The 20,613-nt window shown below is 40.8% G+C and overlaps 1 protein-coding gene across 1 annotated transcript in view; it reads left to right on the forward strand.

The window, feature by feature from the left end:
- Positions 1-20,613, forward strand: part of ZNF407 (zinc finger protein 407) — a 413,320-nt gene that overhangs the window by 9,058 nt on the left and 383,649 nt on the right. Inside the window, exon 2 of the mRNA XM_077352915.1 lies at positions 13,063-17,852. Coding sequence (XP_077209030.1) covers positions 13,124-17,852 — 4,729 coding nt within the window. The 5' untranslated portion in view covers positions 13,063-13,123. The remainder of the gene's footprint in view (positions 1-13,062; positions 17,853-20,613) is intronic.

Raw genomic sequence — 20,613 nt, forward strand, 5'->3', positions numbered from 1 at the left:
TATGGAATCACCAAGGGTTGGACACGACTGAATGGATGACATCATCATCAGGTGACTGACCCAAGGTTGCCCAGCAGGCTTCCAGAGTGAGGATTCAAAGCTGAATCTTCTAAATCCTAGTCCAGCACTCTTAACCATCCTAGCTTAACGATGAGGTTTTGATGTCATGAGATAACGGTGAACTGTAGCTGGAAAACTAATTAAATCTAACCAAAGGTGTTTTGAATTATTTATGTCCCTTAGAAGGACAGGGCTTGATTTAAAAGTACATTTGAGTTACGGAGTAATGCCTAGAACAGGCAACAAAACCCCGGTCTTAAACATCCAGGTAGCAGCTCCTGTATTTTTTTTTTCTGCATCCAGCTTAAATTTTGTTACCCAACCCTTTACAATCTCTAGGAACCTGCTGAATGCATTCTGACGCTCCACTTGACTGGGATGAAGAGAAGTGGAACTAGGTATCATCAGAATACTTACACATCTGATTCCAAATCCCCCAATGACCTCTGCCAGTGGTTTCATATAGATAAAAAACATGGCAGATTAAGTAGATTGCTGTAGAAAACCAAAGGAGATGTTAGTACTTGGTAGGGTTGCCAATGAGCAAGTGAGGCCTGGAGCTTTCTCAGAGCTACATCTGAACCGCAGACTACAGAATTCAGTTCCCCTGGAAGAAATGGCAGCTTCAGAGGATGAACTCTTTAAAATGTACATCAATACTGAGCTCCTTCTCCTCCCCAAACTCTGACACCATAATTTTTCCAGGTTTGTGAGATTATGAAATTGACGAGCCAACAATGAAATATACCAAGATGAAGTACAGAACAGTGTCAATTTTCTAATGGAGAAAAACATATGTGTGAGAAATAGTAGTTAGCTTCCAATTCGCTTTCTTTTGCTTTTATCTGAAAGGCCTACGCTAGCCCAATTTTGCCAGGTCTTGGAAGCTAAACAGGATTTGCACTGGTCAGGATTTGGGTAGGAAACCACTGGAGAAGTCCATGGTTGCTCCACAGAGGCAAGCAATGGCAAACCATCTCTGAATGTCTTACCTTGAAAGCCTACGGGGTTGCCATAAATCAAATGTGGCCTGACAATATTTTCTACCACCATGTCTTTGCTCATCATACCTAATGAAAGCATACTGATGACACCCCAGCCCAAAACTTCAGTTCAGGTGGACGAGGGCAGTGGTCCCCAACTTTTTTATCATCAGGGACCGGTCAACACTTGACAATTTTACTAAGGCGTGCGGGCGGTAGTCTTTTGCTGAGGGATGTCGCTGCTGCCTGAGCCCCTGCTCTGCTTGCTTTCCTGCCGGCGTCCCTGACTTCCGACCGCCCACTGGGGGGCACTGCCAGCAGCAGCTGCACAGTGCCATGCTGAGGGGGAGCCCTAGCCATGCCTGCTGCTCGAGAGCACCAAAGGTGAGCCAGCGGCAGAGTGGCAGGGCAGACCCCAAGGCAGCAGCTGGAGAGGAAGACGAAGAGGAGCTGCAGCCCGGTACTGACTGATCCACGGATTGGTCCCTGGACAGGGGGTTGGGGCAGCTGGGCGAGGGGATGCATATAGATGTTAAATAGCATCAGGGAAAGAACAGTTCTCTACAGGACCCCACACACAAGGGCATGCCGCTGGGAGATTCTTTCTCCCAGAGTCACCCTCTCTCGTAGGAAATATTGCACCCATTTAAGGGCTGCACCTTGAACCCCCCACCTTGGCTAAGCATTGGGTTAGAAGCCCGTGATTGACTGTCAAATGCTGCCATTACATCTTAGATGTAAGGAGTATTTGGACCTAAACAAAATGAGATGAGAGATCCATATTAATGTATATATATGTCTGTTGATTTAAATCTAAAGTGTTGAAGGGGAACTAATTTTATAGGAAAAAGGTACATGTGGGTGAGTGAAATTTAACCATGCTACTTATCTGCCAGATTGCTTCCAGCTCTTTACTTTTCAGCATGGCTCCATAACCAGAAGCTAAGAGTGTTGAGAAAGACTTAATCCTTTCTATTTGGCCCATTTTCTGCAACCTAAAATTCAATGAACCATTTCTACCCTGCAAGCATTGTCTTCCAACATTCAGAAAGACATCCTGTTGCCAATTTAAGAACCAGCCTAGACATGATGTGGGTGAAGAGCAGCCATGTATGTTTTTGTCATCTTGTTCACATATGAAAAAAGGTGGGAGGGGTTTCTTTGTCTATGAAGCAAACAATTGTTATGTTCCAGAATTGGGCTCAAATAAAGTTCTTCAATCTATGGCAGAGGTGGCCAAACTGGCTCTCCAGCTGTCTGTGGACTACAATTACCATGAACCCCTGCCAATGTTGCTGGCAGGGGCTCATGGGAATTGTAGTCCATGAACATCTGGAGGACCACAGGTTGACTACCCCTGGTTTAAGGAATTTAGCAATGCTGGAGATAAAAATGTAGTGGAGCTCAGTGCTATAAAGTGGAAGAAAAGGAGCTTTAGCTTCCTTCATCGATATGCTAAAAATAACACTCCTTCCTTGCTTTATATGTGAATTGGGCAGACATGTGGCTGTCTCTTTAATTTGGCCCTGGAAGAGCATAAACATGTTTACCTAGAAGATGCTGTCTTTCCTATGCTGTTAGGAAGAGATGCTGTTGTCTTCCTGTATCTCCACAGTACTTGTAGGATAAGCAGTGGAGTTATCTCACGGTTCTTCTAGGATATGCTCTGTAAAGGGAACTGACATCTTCTGAATCAAAGCCAGTTTATATCTGGCACATTTGGAGCACTCCCCTTACCCCCAATATTGTCATATACTTTAAGAAACAACCACGTGATATTGGATCATACGCTGTTTTTAAATGTTCTAGTTCGTAGCTCTCCTTGAATGAAAGTGCTTATGTTAGCTTGCAGTCCTCTGGCAGAAACCTCGTTGAAGCATAGGTAAACTGTTTGTAGTTTTAGCCAACCCTGGGCTAGATGTTATAGGAAAGCCTTTGGTCCATTATTGGGTGGCTTCATTGTAATTAAAGAACCACTTCTTGCCGGATAGGTTACATAGAGCTTATTTCATCTTTTGTCAACTAGTCAAATAAAAGTTCTGTATATTAGAAGAAGAAGAAGAAGAGTTGGTTCTTATATGCCGCTTTTCCCTACCCGAAGGAGGCTCAAAGCGGCTTACAGTCGCCTTCCTATTCCTAGAGACATCCTTCAGCATCCATTGACTTCAATGGATTTACAAGGGTGTAACTCTCTATAGGGAAAGTAGAGTAAGAACAAGATGGTGGTTTTTGAAAAGCCAGTTTGTCGATTGTCTTGGTTTTATAAACTGCGCCCTCCAGATTTGCAAGAAAGGTACTTGCTTTAGGGCTGGTAGTGTCCTTTATACTTTTCTCTAGACAAGATGGCCCACAGCTAAAGCTTACCAATGGACAGTTGGCAGAAGCCTACTACCAATAGCAAGAAGATGCTTTGGATTTTGGGCTGCTCCTAAAGCAGATACAGTTTTGTCTAGCTAAGCCTAGTTGTTTCTTACAAGATAGTTTTGGACTTCTCGGTGTAACTAAACCTGCAGTCATTCATTAAGTCATATGTAATATGCATATCAAAGCACTTGCAGTGTACGTTTATACCTTTTTAGTTTGAGGAGTAATGGCTCAGAAGTGCAGTGATTATTTTTCTTCCTAAAATGATTGGACTGTGCTAGTCAAAAGGGCCTCAGATATTAGGCACAAGTTCGGCATATCCTGCACACCATGGGGGAAAGATGGCTGATGTACCTACTTAATAGGTACATTTTGGAGACTGAGCTTCTAATTGCCTTTTGACAGTGTGTTGTTGCCAGGGTAACTCTTTCTGTAATGCTCTCTGCGATGTGATTTGCTGTCATTGGAGGAGTGTGGCTACCCCACTTGAGTGTGCTAGAGGGCTGCAGTTTGTCCTTTAACCTTACCTTCATGATGATGAATAAAAGGGCATGTAGTAGCAGTATACAAAATTGACATTTTTTTATTTCTAACTTCACTTGTCGTCTTTCTTGTAATTTGATACGTTTGCACTGCTGTGTTTAATGATCCCTTTCCTGGCTATGATGAATTGAGATAGCTCATACCAAACTGACCTATTATTCTCTATTAGTTCTTCCTTACTGGTAAGTTAGATACACCATGGTTTCTTTCACTGGCAGTGCGGCCTTATGAGAATGGAACTGTCTTGCATGCAATGTAGGGATAATTTACATGCATTTATGTTTAAAGATTTGTTTGATAGCATAGTCTTGTCATCCCTTCAGTTTGGCAATAGAGTACTGTAAAACTATCTTTGTACTTTGCATTTCACCTTGGAGCAGGCTCAGAAAATACCCAGTGACTTGTTGCTTTGGTACCTAAAATGCTTGACTGCAATACCTGTCCTGACATGTGTTCATCAGCAATGAATCCCTTTATCCTCTCTAGAACGATTATTCTAATTAATTTTATTAAATCCTCAAAGATCTTTAAGATGACTTTGAATGAGTACCAAAAAGCAGTATTTAAGTGTCTTTGGCACTTTATTTATTCATTTCTTAAATTTCTATACTGCCCTTCCATAAGGCTCAGGGTGGTTTACATAAAACATAATCCAAGTAATAATCATAATCGCAGTAACAGTAATCATGACACTGGTTCCAAAATGAACAGAATATTATAACAATTTCACATTGTAATAACAACTTATAACATGAACCCGTAGGGAGGTCAGTTTGGTTCAGGTCATGGATGGGGGTGTTTGGGGTTGGACAGCCTCAACCAAAAGCCTGGTGGAGGAGCTCCCTTTTACAGGCTCTATGAAGCTGTGGAACTTCAGGAAGGGCCCTGATCTCTTCACGGAGCTCATTCCACCAGATGGGAGCAAGGACAGAGAAGGCTCTGGCTCTGATTGAGGTCTGGTGTGCTTTTTTGGGGACAGGGATAACCAGACAGTTGGCGGTGAAGGAGTGTAGGGCTTCTCAGGTACACTGGGCCCAGACTGCATATGGCTTTGAAGGTGATTACCAAAACCTTCGGCTAATTTACCCAGAAATGCTAAGTGCAAGATGGATCAGTAATTGTCAGGCTCCTGTGGGTCTTGATATGGTTTTTTTCAACAATGGGCACACCACTGCCTCTTTTAGTCCTTCTGGGAATTTTCCTGTTGAGAGGGAGAGAGACCCTCTATTCTGTTGTGTCAGTTGCTGACCAGTCCATTTAGATAAGTGCCCGGAGGCATTGGGTCCTGCAGAATGTTCAGGAATCCAATAGGATCTATAAGTCTCTGCTGGCGAGCTGAAATCTGGCATCCAACTGAGGGGGAGGTGGCAGTCTTAGCCAGGTCTTCAGAGCATAGTGGTCCGACCATGGCATGGCACTAGCCGTGATCATGTTCAACCCTATGCTAAAAATGAGGTCTAGGGTGTGACTGCCTGGTGGGTAGGACCAGCAACAAATTGCAAGAGCCCTAGTGACCATGGCTGACACTAGGTCCGGCCCATTTCCAGAGGACAGCAGGTCTGCATGAATGTTAAAGTTCCCCAGAATTAGTAGTATAGGGATGTCCAGGTAGCCATCGCCTCTATCAGGGCAGGCAAGTCATCTGGAGATGCATTGGGCACACAATACACCAGCCAGATGACCATGCTCTTGGTTGTGCCCAGCCCCTCTTTGAGACTCCTTCAGGTAGAGAAAAGCGGCATATAAGAACCAACTCTTCTTCTAACCATTGGTGAGGTTTCCCATGCCCCATATTCCCGTGTGCTATAGTTATTTTCTGCCTAATTTATGGCCTTGTTGAATGGGCCTGGCCTAGTTTGTTTGTCTCAATTTGCAGCCTTGTAAGTGAAGGCCTCTCCCCTGTTGAGTGTCCACCCCCTCATTCCTCCTCCCCCCTTCCCCGGGCGGAGACCTCAGCAGTTAAGTTCCCTCCTCTTCCCCTCTCCCCTTCTACTGTCCTCAAGTATATACAGCTCCCAGGCATTTGAAGAGACCGCTGGCCGGCTGGTCTCCTTTCACTGTTCTACTGGAATGGTCAGTCCGCTCACATTGCCCTCTCTAGTGGACTAGAGAACCAGATGGATGGACCTTTCCCCTTCCCACCCCATCCAGACCCATTATTGGCAATTTTGGGAGGAGAGGGTGGGTGGATCAACATGACCATATATGGACCATATCACCCAATAAATGTTTAGCAAATTTTAAAAATATGTAAAAAATTAACTCCCACACATTCAGGATCCAGTGCCATCAAGAAACTCCAGGGTTTCACGAAACCCTGCTCTAGAAATTTCCACTAATCTTGGTGGTAAAGGCCTTGGGACACAGGGGATTCCCAGCCTAGCCCAGACAGCTAATCCTAAATGTTTTGAATGGAAATTAGCTATTGCTCTGACTACCTGATCCATATAATGGCCACATACAAACAAGTTTTGTTGAGTACTGTAGGATCTACTCTATAGTACTCAAGCCTAGTATGCAGCCAAACCATGTTAGTCTGATTGCTGTTCTTTGCTATTTTCTGCAGTGTTTCTCTGTCCTGTAACAAGATTGATACATTAAAAAAATTGTTTCAGGAAAAGTATACCATACCAACACTCTCTATGGAGTGGAAATTTTACAGCCGAGTTATAAATTCCAGAAACAGGATGGTTTATAATGGGAAAGCTAGAGGGGAAAATGGAGGGAGTGCAATAATACGTATGTAACCTTTCCCCCCTCTATCTCTTTCTCTTTTTTTAGTGAATAGACCGTTTAAACTAAATTAAGTAGAGGGTGTAAATTCTGTTGTTTCAGTTTTTAATATTTCATGGCTGATTTTTATAGATAAAAGTTACATTTAACAATAAATATGAAGAAGAATTTATACAACCTGTTCTGGTTTGATATGGAGCAGCAAATCCCATTTCTCTTCAGCTGTAAAGAAAATTCATTATTATGTCTTTGGTTGTAAGAGATGGCTTCATTGTGATTAGTTACACTGATAATAAAACAACCTTTTTAAAAATGGCACAAGATACATGGGGTCTCATGTGTTTGCTTTTAATGGCATTGGGCTACCTTCTCACGAAACCATCCTCCCCCTTTTATCAGAGCTCATTTTAAAGTAAGCTACTTCAAAAATATATTACCTAAAATTAAATATTTAAAGGAGTTTTTGTGGAATTTTTTACTTCCTGGGAGAGGCAGCCCTAGTATTATGTACTACTCTTAATTTCTGTAGGATAGTTGTAACCCTAGCTACCTATAGATTGTAGTTTACAAATTAAGAGTCTCCCATACGCATGTTCTGTTTCTCCACTGTGAAGTCCTGTTTCGCTTTCCTAGTAGACCTTATTTCGGAAAGACCTGGCAAGAGCAATGAGGAGAAGGGAGGTGAACAGCTGTTTGACAATTTTATATGAGTGGTAGATTTGGAGTGGCAACGCTATATTAACAGTGTGCCTGTAGCTAAAGAAAGCTCTCCCTGGCCTTTAACATTTGAGATACAGCCCAGGAATTGTTTGGGTACCAGTACTCCTGTCTCTTAACAAATCAGGACAATATATTCTATGCCTTGTGAGAAATTTGAACTGAGACTAATAGCTCTGTAATGCTGGACCATGAAAAGCCAAAGTACAAAATTTAGCATGCAACACGACATCTTGAGTGTTGTGTGTTTTTTTTGGGGGGGGGATAAAACTATAATTTCGACATGTGACTTTGAACTTAAAGTCTCCATTACTTAAACTTTGAAGAACAGGTGGTATTTAAACTGGTGGTCAACATAAAGTATGTTTCTAAGCACATCGTAGGAAGAAAAGCTTATGTTTTAAAGACAGTGGTTTAAATTCCTCTTGCTGTGGAACAGTTTTACTTTCTTTGTGTTAAGTGGCCACCAGGTGTCATCAGAATGCTTTTCTTGGTCTGGCTTGCTCTTCCTTTCAGTGGAATGTTGAAATGCAAACTTCTTCAGCTATATTAATAGTAAATGAAGTGTAAACCATTACCTATTCTTCATGGAGGGTATCATGTCATGCTTCCGCTGATAGGAAATATCAAGGCCAAATAGCCCAATGGTAAAGTTTCCTCTGTGCTAAACCAACGGTTCATAGGGTCCAGGGCAAAGGTACCAGTGCTTGTATGAGGGGACAGCTTCTTGACCTTCAGTCATGCTTATTTCCAATTACAACTGCACCAGCAGTTAGTTGCATTTCTGTTCCAGCAGTACTCTTTCTCTTCTTTGCCCCAGTACTTCTGTGCTACTCAAGGGCAGTTGTGTGCCTGAGAGGATAGAGACCATTCTTCTGTTCTGGTCTCTACAAATGGCCCTCAGAAAAAGAGGGATGTAAGCACTGCAGTCATCACAGATATGCCTCTTGGAATGTAGGTCCATATTGGCTTTTATTATGCCAGAGGTTCAAGAACTGGGATAGCCATTGGTCTTGATTGTTAAATATAATCTATTCTTTATGTATATCAATATATTCATATATTTTCCAGAAACTACTTCTCAAAGCAGCTCATGTAATTTAAAAGTAGTATATTAAACCCAATCAGCATACATTACATAAATAAAAAGGAAGATGTTAACTATAAACTAAATTACAGCAGAGAGGTTTGAATACAGTAAGCTAGGCATCGGAAATAACAAATAGGAAGGCAATTTTAAATAAAAGCCTAGAGGAGGGATTAAAAAGAGTTTTTGAATCTAAAATGTCTCTTTAGGGGAAGTTCTCAGGCAAAAGGCATCTTGGGCTTTTGTTCCCAAGATATGGTACCGTTACCTCAAGGGCTCTATCCCTGATTATCAATTGATTTGCTTTAGAAGATGGAACATGTAAAGAAAAACTCCTGATGAGGATCTGTGTAAATAGGCAAGTTCAACTGTCAGTCTCCTTCAGATAAAAGATAACCAGAGTCTGTTAAATTGAAGTTAGATCTTTAAAATACTCATAATAGTAGAGCATATTGAAGCTGACTGTCAGTGCAGTTTTAAGCACTGAAAGGCTCAATTTTTGTTGTGCTACTTCAGACAAACATGGCTGGCCACTTGAATCTATCTAAGCGCTGAAGTTAGTGAACTTTGAAGGGCGTATCTTTGTTAGGACTGTAAAGGATTGTTTAGGTGTATTAGTGTAAAACTAATAAACCACAAGAACATAAGAAGAGGCCTGCTGGATCAGACCATTAGTTCATCTAGTCCAGCTTCCTGCCTCACATGGTGGCCAACCAGTACCTCTGGGGGACCAACTACAGGGCACAGAGGCTAAGACCTTTCCCTGATGCTGCCTTTTGGCTCTGGAATTCAGAGATTCAATGCCTCTGAATGTGGAGTTTCCCCCCTGGTTACTATGGCTAGTAACCATTGATAGACTTATCCTCCATGAATCAATTAATTTCCTTTTAAAGCTGTTTATTATTAATTAATGTACCTGAAGACACAACAGAAACTAGTTAGCAGCAGCGGATAACATCTCACTGAATGCTGTCCTCTCTGAACAGAGGTATTTAAGGCCTGGGCATGCCCATAGTTGTGGACCAAAGGGCTCTTATCCTTTAGCTTTTGGCTTGAGGATTGCAGCTTAGAACTAAGCAGAAGATGAGTTATCCAGGAGAGTCATGTTTGGCAATCAGAAACCTCTCCACCCTTTCTGTTTTGTTCTATTGCATTTTTACATCAGTGTTTTTAGTTGCTTTAGATGCCTAATGAGGTAAAAAGCAGAACACAAGTATTCTAAAATAAAGTGGATCACAAAAATGCAGGTAAGTAGGATTGGCCCATTAGAAGAAAAGGCAAATAGCAACAGTAGACTAATACAGTAATAAAACCACCTTTGTGTAATCTTTGCCCTGCTCAGGAGAATACTAAATTGAGATGTCCTGGATTCAGATGACATTTTTGAACTTGATGATAGAGCTTGGCTTAATGGGCAAATAGCATGCCTAGGGATGCCAGCTTCCAGGTGGGATCTGGGGATTCCACAGAATTACAGCTTGTCTCCAGGCTATAGAATGGATGCTTTGGAGGTGGACTCTATGACCCCATTGGGACCCCTGTTTTCCTCAGGCTTCATACCCAAATTTCCAGGAGTTTCCCAGCCTGGATCTGGCAACTCTCCCCTCCACTCCCCATCCTTCAGCAGTGATCAAGGGGGGACCCTATGTGTGCCTTACAGGCACTGTGAAATTCTATCCAACACTGACTCTAAACTTAGTTCATCTAAAATTATTCACTATAGTTCCTAATATAAAGACTATAATGTTTTTTTCTTTACTTCAGCTTTCGGCCTCCCTAGGAATTTGTGTGTTCCGATTAGTGCTAGAGACAGATCTGAATAATTGCTGGTTTTGAACATATAAAAGAGAGAGCAGTCACTGTTCCTTCACCCCTCTGCTCCTTACTGCAACCTGATATCTTTTTGTACCAGGCATGATCTAACCTAATTAAGTCTGCAAGGCACCTCCTCCATTCCTTTTTAAGACCATTATAAACAGCAGCCTAGGGTTTTTCATTATGCTGAGCACTATTTCGGCCTCCGTCCTTGTTTCTTGTTAACATCGCACCTGAAGAATGGTTCTGGTGAACTCAAAAGCTTGCTTGTTACTTTTAAAGTTGGTTTCAATGAATATATTGTACTCCTGTATACAGTTAATTATTTATTACAGCCAGAGACTAGCAGAATAAAACATGTACTCATATATGCAGTAAATGAAAATGATTTGGTTCACAGTGTAATGACAAATCAGTTTAGTTCTACATGTACAGTCAAGAAAGACAATAGTTTGCTTTCTATTCATACTGAGGGTAAACATTGTTTGCTCTTGTCCGTGAAACCAGGATTGTTTCAGTCTTTTGGGACCTGATCTATGTGGGTTCTGTGTACATTCTTCTTCTTAGCTCTTGGGTGGTATAGCTGGCTGGCTGTTGTGACAGAAATGTTGGAATGGCTAATTGTTGGAGGAACGTCATGTTAAACAAACTGGGATCCATCACAAGAGGGGGTGGGAGTGAGGGTTTAATAAACAGGTGCTTTTATTCCATTCTCTGCTTTAGTACAATTACGTGCAGTGTCACCACCTGCTCTCTGGAGAAAAGATGGCCAAGGTTCTATTTGGTGATGCTTAGTAGACTCCCACTGCAGAATCACATCACCCTCCCTTCACTTCTTCTTTCTTCCACTACTTTAGCTGAAGCCTCTGCTCCTTATGATATTCACTCAAGCCATCTGCTGTGCCACTTCCCCAATTCATTCATTCATTCATTCATTCATTCATTCATTCATTCATTCATTCATTCATTCATTCATTCATTCATTCATTCATTCATTCATATATATGCCTCCTTTCCCAGCAGCTCAGGGCAGTTCACAGGAGATTAAAATGCAGTATAATACACAATAAATAATAGAAAATAATGTAATAATAATATAATAAATAATAGAGAATAGAAAATTAAATGGTTGAGGCCGGCATGCTAAGGAAGATCTGCTGACCCCCTCCTCCAGGATAAAACTCTACCAGCATATGGCAGACTGGGAGTCAGCAACCCTTCCTTACCCACCGCATCTTGTGCTTTTACTGTTGTATCGCTGTCTGTGGTTTTTAACCGGTATTTTATTAGGGTTTTAAACAGAGTTTTGTAACCCGCCACGAGCCGTATGGGACTGGCGGGCAAGAAATCTAATTAATTAATTAATTAATTAATTAATTAATTAATTAATTAATTAAATTCAAACACTGCTGCCTATCATGCCCTTCCACACCACAGTCTTTTTTCATCTGGCCCTCACTGACTTTGTATGTGCTTCTTTAAGGGGCTTAGGTCATTTTCCTCATCCACTTGGGGCCACACTCCCCATGTCTCCTGGCAAGCAGATTCCACTTATTGCTAGCTTTATCTTGGACCCTGGGGGAAGCAAGGGACAGTACCCTCTCATCCTTAGGAAAAGTAATGGGTGAGTTACCCAGCCCAGGAGATGATGGGCGGCTTGAATTCCCACTGGGGAATTGTCTGCCACTGGGCATGACTACTGCAGCAATCCTCTTGTCTAGAGTTTTCCTCGACTTAAGGATGGTTGGCTGTAAAGGTAATCACATCTCTTCTTGTGGAAACCAGGTTGTGCCTGCAGATACTAGTTACTGCATTCTTAACTACTGTGAGGTTATGACATTAAGAGGCCCTGTAGCTCTTATTTTACTTTTGATGTTGGTGATGGAACAGGATAGGATACTAACTAGTTCTTCCACTGTAAAGACCTACCAGTTTAACTGGACTGAAGGATTGCTTGCTTAAGGATAGGATACTAACTAGTTCTTCCACTGTAAAGACCTACCAGTTAACTGGACCGAAGGATGGCTTGCTTAAGCCTGTTTCATAATTTTGAACCATATTGTTCATTGCCACCTCTTCTAAAGGTGTTTCAAATTGAAGATTGTTAGTTACTGAAATGTGAAAGTTCTAATTCCAGAAGGCGTCATTTTCGTCCCTCTTTGCTTGTTGCCCTTTTAACTGAATGCCATGTTATCTTATAGCACTGAGTCAGGGCTGTTGAAAACAAAGGGCAGACTTTTAGACTTGAATTTCCAGAATGGGCACATTATTTGCGCCATGACTGTGAAACTACTTGCATTAGATTAGTTCCATTTAAAATCTACAGTCCTATTATAACCAGCGAGTGTTAGAACCAAGCAACAGCTATACACTCTGCAGTAATGGACCTTAGGATTACAGACTCCTTTTCAGTGAGGGTGAATTTTTTTTCTCACATTGACAAGTGTCTTTTACTACTGTGAAAGACCACTTGCATATTCCAAAGGGTTTTATTTCCCATAATAGCTGTGCCAATTTTCTCCAAAGAATTACATCATAATCTTTCTTTGGATGCTCAAATATAGTATTCATTAGATAATCCTTCTTTGTGTTTGAAAATGTTTATCAAAATTGTTAGCCAAATTGCCGCAATACCCTTTCTACAGCAAGTTAATCTAATGCAGTTCATAACTTGTTGACTGTAAAATGCTCCTTGTGTACATATAGAAGAATGTAATAACCTCTCTCTCTCTCTCTCTCTCTCTCTCTCTCTCTCTCTAGATAGTCCTACAGCTGATGAGCTAAGTTATTTTATTGGACTGCAATATTATCTTAATTAAGCATGGATGATGACAAAAATCAGAAGAATGATGGTGACAAGAATGTACCAAATGAATCAGTACAAGAAGCAACTAAACTTATTTTGCCTGAAATGGTTCACAGTGATCCTTTCTCTAACTGCAAAATAAACAGGTTTTCAACTGAAGGACAGAAAAATCCTGAGAAACAAGCTGAAGAGAATGGCACAGCCAAAAGACTCTTATTTGAATATGCAGATCAAGAATTTATTGAAACAAATACACTGGAAAATGAACCTATCTCTAAACGATTAAAGCTGACGGTTGCAGAACACACCAAAGAGAAAGAAAGCAAATCACCTAGAACCCCACTGAGTGAAGACTGTGTTGATGAGAGTAGATGCACTGTAGTTGAAGCCATAGAATGGACAGAAAGATCTCCCTGTAATGATGGGTTTGTTCCAAAAGTTTCATGTGTGCCTGAAGGTGATATTCCACGGGAAATACATGTTGAAGTGGACCATTCCCAAGAGGATGAAACAGTTCATCCTATGTCTAAATCTATTTTCCAAGATGATGAATCAAGTGTTAGCTGTACAACTGGCAGTGCTGTAAATGTTTCTAAGTGCAAAGCTTGTGAAAGAGTTTTTCCCACTTCTACTGATTTAGAAAAGCATATTCAAGAAACCCATCTGAAGCAACCCAAAGAACATGTTGTCCTGCAGAGGACATGTAAATCAGAACACCTCCCATCTTTAAAAATGCATGTCAGGCAGGCTCATGGGCAATTTAAATTATATTTCTGTGATCTCTGTGGCTTTCAGTCTTTTGAGGAAGATCTCTTGCGAGGCCATTTTCTTAGCAAGACCCACCTCCGAAGACAAAATCTTGCTGCCCGGGGAGGATTTGTAAAGATATTGACGAAAAAATCTTTTCATAAAAAACAGCAGAACCCTTGTCAACGAAAGAATGCTAGAGTAAAATCTAAAGTTAATAAACCTAAAATATGGAATAATTCAAATCAATTGAGAGCTTCAAATAAGGCAAAACACTTGAAAACAAGCAGCCAATTGTTTGTTGAAATGATACCATCTAAAGATATTTCCACAGAGAGTGTGAACAATGAGGAGGTGTTTTTTTGCAGTACAGATGGAGATCATGTTGTCCAGGCTGAACAGAATATTTCAGGGTCCTCAGACTGCAATCCAGATGTACTGGAATCTGTTAAGGGCAACCAAGAGACAATTAGCAATTTAAGCACCACAGGGATGTTTGATATAGTCCAACAAAAAAGAAATACTTTAGCACGAAGAATAACTTTCAAGCAGAGTGGCTCATTCAGACTAAACCAGCAGATTAAACGACGGTATCATTTGCTGGGCGTTGGTAAAAGAAGCAAGCCTGATTCTAGCTTGAGGCACAGCCCTGGGGAAGAGCGCAGTCAGGACGATTTGTCACAGGTCTCTTTGAAAGGATTGGAAATTAATGTTAACCCTTTAAGCAAAGCAGCCTCAAACAAAGCAGAACTTAATCCAGGTGGGACAGATGAATGCTCTCTTGTTATGGAATGTGACAATTCTCCTCCCAAAATTCCAGATGTCCAGAAACCACTGCATCCTTATAATCCCTGTGGATGTAGCCTGCAGAGCCTTAAAGGCTGGTCATTCGCTGTTGATCGAGAACATGGGGAAGAACTGAAATTTCATTGCCAAACATGTGGCTGTTCTTACACATGTAGAGAGGACTTTGAAGAGTACTGTCAAAAGAACAGCCAGCGAAGGGGTGGTTTCAAGCTGAATTGTTATCATTGTTCATTCCTTGCCCCAAATTATATCAGCCTTGGAAAACACATGCGTGATGAGCATGGCATGTCCCATTATTGTGTTACCTGTCTCCTGTATTTTCTAACCGAAGATGAAATGGCAACTCATAATGCAGCTGAGCAACATGTTAGCTTATCAACTCAACAAAATATTTTTCAGCCATCTAGCAGTGAAGTAGCTGTGCAAACAACATCCTGCAGTGCAATGGAATCAAGTAGTATTCCAAAGGTAGATTGTGATGAAGTGAAAATACAGCAAGAAATTCCCAGGTCCTATGTTGTACATCCCAGTAGTGAGTACAAGGAATCTATACTGAGTAGAACCCAGTTTCAGTGTAAAAAATGTTTTTATAAAACCAGATCATCTTCTGTTCTTACAAGACACATAAAACTTCGACATGCTCAGGAATATCATTTCCTTTGTAAAGCATGCAATCTATATTCATTAAGCAAGGAAGGAATGGAAAAGCACATCAAGAGAAGTAAACACCTTGAAAATGCACGAAAAAATAATATTGGTTTACGTTTTGAAGAATGTATTGAAAAGGTATGTGTAGGTGCAAGTGATGGTAAAAAACTAACAGAACCACCAGTTCATGGGAATTTAAAGACTGGATCTGAAAATGAAAATATGCATGTTCCATTTTGCACCTTAGAGAATGTATCAATAAATAAAGAGTTGTTTCCATCAGGCGAAACCATTAAAGGCAGTGAGTTAGTTCTAGATAGTGCACCAAAAAGAGGGAGACCTAAAGGTACTATTTCTCGGACATGCCCTCATTGTGGTTTACTGGCTTCCAGTGTCACAAACTTGACAGTCCACATTCGGCGGAAGCATAGCCATCAATACAGCTATTTATGCAAAGTATGCAATTATTATACTGTAACTAAAGGTGACATGGAGCGCCATTGTGCTACTAAGAAGCATAAGAGTCGTTTGGAAGCCAATGGAAAACAAAATGTAGAGATCATTGTATGCCCAGAAGGAGGCAATGTTGAAGTGAGTATTAAGAAGTTAGCAAGTCCTGTGAGTGTTTTGAATGAACCTGTTGACCATCGCAACCAGTCTTCACATGTGGATGTTTCTAGTTTGGGGAGCCATGAAGACGATCAGATCAATGCCATTCAAATGCAGGCTGAAAATGTACTTCCGCTTTATGAATTGCATAAAACTCAGGGCTCTGCAGAGCTAAAACAACAAAGAATTGTAGAACTAGATAGTACTAGCCAAGATGAAGACTCATTGACTCAAGCAAGAGGTGTAAATACAAATGATAATCAGTGTGATTATTGTAATTTTGTTGCCCATTCTATTTCTTCTCTGGAAGTTCATGTAAAACGCAAGCACACTAAAGAATTTGAATACTATTGTATGGCTTGTGACTATTATGCAGTTACTCGCCGAGAGATGATTAGGCATGCAGCAACAGAGAAGCACAAAATCAAAAGACAATCTTATATTTGTGCTTCTGGAGAGGAGACAGATGCACCTGATATTGCCAAAGAAAATGCTATAACATCTCAAGAAGAACATCAACCCATGGAAGATTTTCAGACTGCACTGAGTGAAACAAAATGCAAAAACAATATTGAAGAGAAAAACTTTGGAGAGCAGGAGACACTGAAAGCGGAGATGTTGCCTAATTTTGCTTCAGAAGATAGTACTGCTTCAAAGGGTTTCAAGGAAGACCATGTATTTAATGCTGTAAATGTTGAGCTTGGTGGAGCTGATCAAGGCAAAGAAAATGTAGATGTTCAAAAAGGTGTAGTAGTTAAGCTTGATGAAATGATTGTCTTCAAACAAGCCATGGATAGTGTTCTGCAGGAAAATGGAGATGGTCAAGCAACAGTGGATACAAATTTTGATTTTACAACAGGATCTGGAAATGAAAGAATGGCTTTTGGCAAAGAATCTTTGAACTTGATGAACAATAGGAAGAAATTGGACAAACACACTGAAAAAGAATTCGGAAGCTCTGAGGTAGCTGCAGAGGAAGTGAAGGCAGAAACCCATTTGACTGTACTTTCAGAAACATGCAGTACAGCAGAAGAACAAGGTATGGATGAAAATGTTAAGAAAACCATGCAAAATATACGTATCATACAAGAAGAGAAAAGCTGTTATGAGGGTTCTACCATAGAGGAAGAGCATTCACTGATAGATGCACAACATGAAGCAGAAGTGTCCATTCATACAGTTTGGGGTGCCGATGGCTCCACAGTTGAAGGTATTCAAGAGAGTAGCAACGAGGCTGTGAACAACTTTGCCAGTACTTATCACAGAGTGAAGGAGGGGACTCCAGTACAAAGCAGTGGCCAGTTTGATTCCTCTATAGTCAAACTAAAAAGCCATGAAGAAGGTAGTGAACCAGTGGATCATTTTGTGGAGGGCCAGAATCTAAGTGGACTGAAAGTTTGTGATTTAGCCATGAGAGTAGAAGCCTCGCAAAGTGGTGGAAAAAAGAAGAAATCTGAAGGAAATCCCCTCAAGGAATCTACTCGTATTCGCTGTGATGACTGTGGGTTTTTAGCAGACGGCTTGAGTGGACTAAACGTTCACATAACTATGAAACATCCTTCAAAAGAGAAACATTTCCACTGTTTACTGTGTGGAAAATCATTTTATACAGAAAGCAACCTTCACCAACACCTGGCTAGTGCTGGCCACATGAGAAATGAAGAAGCCAGTGTTGAAGAGCTGCCAGAGGGCGGCACTACATTTAAATGTGTTAAATGCACAGAGCCTTTTGACTCTGAACAGAATCTTTTCCTCCATATTAAAGAGCAACATGAAGAACTTCTTCGGGAGGTCAATAAATACATTGTCGAAGACACTGAACAAATCAACCGGGAGCGAGAAGAAAATAAAGGCAATATTTGCAAATACTGTGGGAAGATATGTCGAAGCAGTCATTCCATGGCATTCCTAGCTCACATTCGCACACATACAGGTATGTGTCAAGACCTTGCTTTGTCTTTTTTGGCTTGTGTTTTGCCACCATCATTCATTTAGTTATAATCATTAACCCCACTAATGTATTAGGCGTCACCCTGAATATATTAATTTTATGCTGGCTGCCTGATATTCCACAGCTGAACTTTCAGAAGTATTCTTTAGGCGAATGTAGCAACTAGAACCAAAAGCACCGGAGTGAAGTGGATTCTTAGAATGTTCTTAACTCTGATTTCATCATCACAATTAGTTTGTAGATACCCACATACAATTAATTAATTGGTCTATAGCTCATAATAGTGGGCTACAGCTCATAATAATGTGAAGCATTTTTTCAAAATTTGGGAACATTTACCTGTCTTTGTTTTGCATCCCTAACGATAGGTGGTGGAAAGTGTCATCAAGTCACAGCTGTCATACGGAGACCCCATAGGGTTTCCAAAGCAAGAAGCATTCAGATGTGGTCTGCCATTACTTACCGTTGTGTCATGAACTTGGTATTCCTTGTCAGTCTCCCATCCAGATACTATTCAGAGCTTCCAAAGTCTGATGAGATTGGACTAGCCTGGGCAGACTTCTCCCCTTCACTTTCCTCCCCCATCTCTCAGTATTTCTTGTTTTCCTTTTCAGTTATCATAACCCTACCTGAAAAATGCCTTGTCTTTTTAGAGAGGGGAGAAATAGCTACTTCAGCCAAGCCACAATGTATGTGGGCTCCCATTGGTTGAGCATTAGGAGTATATAAATGTCTGGCCCTCAAATCCCCAACTCCCTTCATCCTCTCCAGCCTAGGGTTCCTTATACCTGCTGTAAGGCCTTGAACAGCACTGCTATGAAGGATTTTCCTCAATTAGAGATTTAGTTCTTTCCCTCCTTGCTTCATCTTAGTATTCTCTGTGTTCAGCAGCGCCTACTATTGGCCTTTTACTTGGGGCCCACAGAAAAATGAAGCCGCCCCTAAGAGAATGTGCCCAGATTATTTCAGGCATTGCCTTCTACTCCCTAACAGACCGATGCTATAACATCATTCATGTAGCAGTAGAAATGTCATAGGTGTCAATGCTGTTGGTGAAAGTAGTAGAAAGCGTTAAGGAGAGGGATGAGAATAAGAAGGGAATAATGTAAGTGGGAACTAAGTAAATCTGCAGACAGAAAGGTTATACAAAGAGGTGTGGCACTATGCACACTTAAAAATATCTTTATTGTAATTACAGCAGGGGGACAGGAGAATCCCTTTGAGAGCTGTGTTCTCCCTCCCTTCCCATTTTCTTCTTTTCCCTATCTGCTGACCTCCTCTACCTGCTTCTTCCCCTAAGAGATGACATTTTAACAATGTACATTAAAAGAAACCCTCACTTGTAAGTGCTATGCAGGGACTGGTAGTAGCAGCTGGAATCCTGCAGTTCCTCCCAAATTATAGCATAACCTTGGAACTTGTGGAGCCTCTGAAAATACATGCATTTGAAAATAGAATTCCAATTTTGTATCAGGCACGTACAATCCTGTAAGCAGACTTGGGATGGGACCTCTTTTCCAACTATGAAATCATCAATGTTAACATTAGTCACTGTCACTAGTCAGAAAAATTTTGTTGGCCTGGGGAGGGAGAATTTGGAGTGGTGAATCAGTGGGGAAGTGAGGGCAAGAAGAATTAGGAACATCTCCTATTTGCTGGTTCTCCTGTACAAATATTCCCACGACATATACGTATGATCTTCAGTAAAGGAACCTACAATTGCTAGGTTATTGGTGTATTGGGGGAAGGGTTCTGTGTATAGGCTCTGAGATTATTCCTTTTGTTGGCTTTCTCATTGTCTAGACCACACTTTTAAAACCAGGGTTTAATGAAACCCTGGGGTTTCTTGATGGCCATGGAAGGGATTCCCAAATGGGTGGGAATTAATTAATTTGTTATATATTTTTTAAGTTTGTTAAACATTTATTGGGTGATATGACCCACTTCCAAAATGGCCATTTATGGGTCTGGAGGGGATGGGAAGGAAAGGGGCTCTGGGTGGGCATATGTACAGCTATGCTTCCCAACCGTATTCTGCACGATCATACCACTTCTGGGGTTTCTTGAAGCCTGAAGAATATTTCAGGGGTTTCTCAATGGTAAAAAGGTTGAATAAGGCTGTCTAGATCTCTTTTGTCAACCCTACACAAATGTCATAAATGGTTTCCCCATTTTTGGGAATGAGAGTTCACTGTCCATGTTTCACAATTGAGTGGTGGGTATTTGTTGCTGTATTATTTTGTGACAAATACTAATATCGGGAAAATGAGTGAATGAGTGTCACAGGAAGGGGAACTTGTCCCCATTGAGACAGCAGTGATGGCAACAATGCAGTACCTGAGATAGGGAGGCCTGGTGATTTAAACGCCACGCTGTACCACACTTTCTGTTCACTTTTTATATGTTTTATATTATAAGTGGAAAAATTTAAAACAACACTTTTGTCAAAAATGCATAAGCTGCAGTTCTAAATTTATGTAAAAATTCACTGCTGTGTTTCTATAAACCTGCCATACATTCTTTATTTTAAATAGACAGCTTTTCTAAATCACTGAGCTCTGCTTAGACAAGTGGTGTCTCTCTGGTTGAATTTATGTGTGGATTTGAATAATAAATTCACATTTCAATGAACATATTTTCATTAAAACTGTAAGGTTTATTTTACTGTACTTTTAAATAATGGCTTATTATAGAAGCCATAGTTTAAATTCATGCAGTAGTTGAAACTTAGTGCTCAGTTTTT

The sequence above is a fragment of the Paroedura picta genome, chromosome 9, assembly GCF_049243985.1.
Source record: "Paroedura picta isolate Pp20150507F chromosome 9, Ppicta_v3.0, whole genome shotgun sequence".
NCBI lineage: Eukaryota > Metazoa > Chordata > Lepidosauria > Squamata > Gekkonidae > Paroedura > Paroedura picta.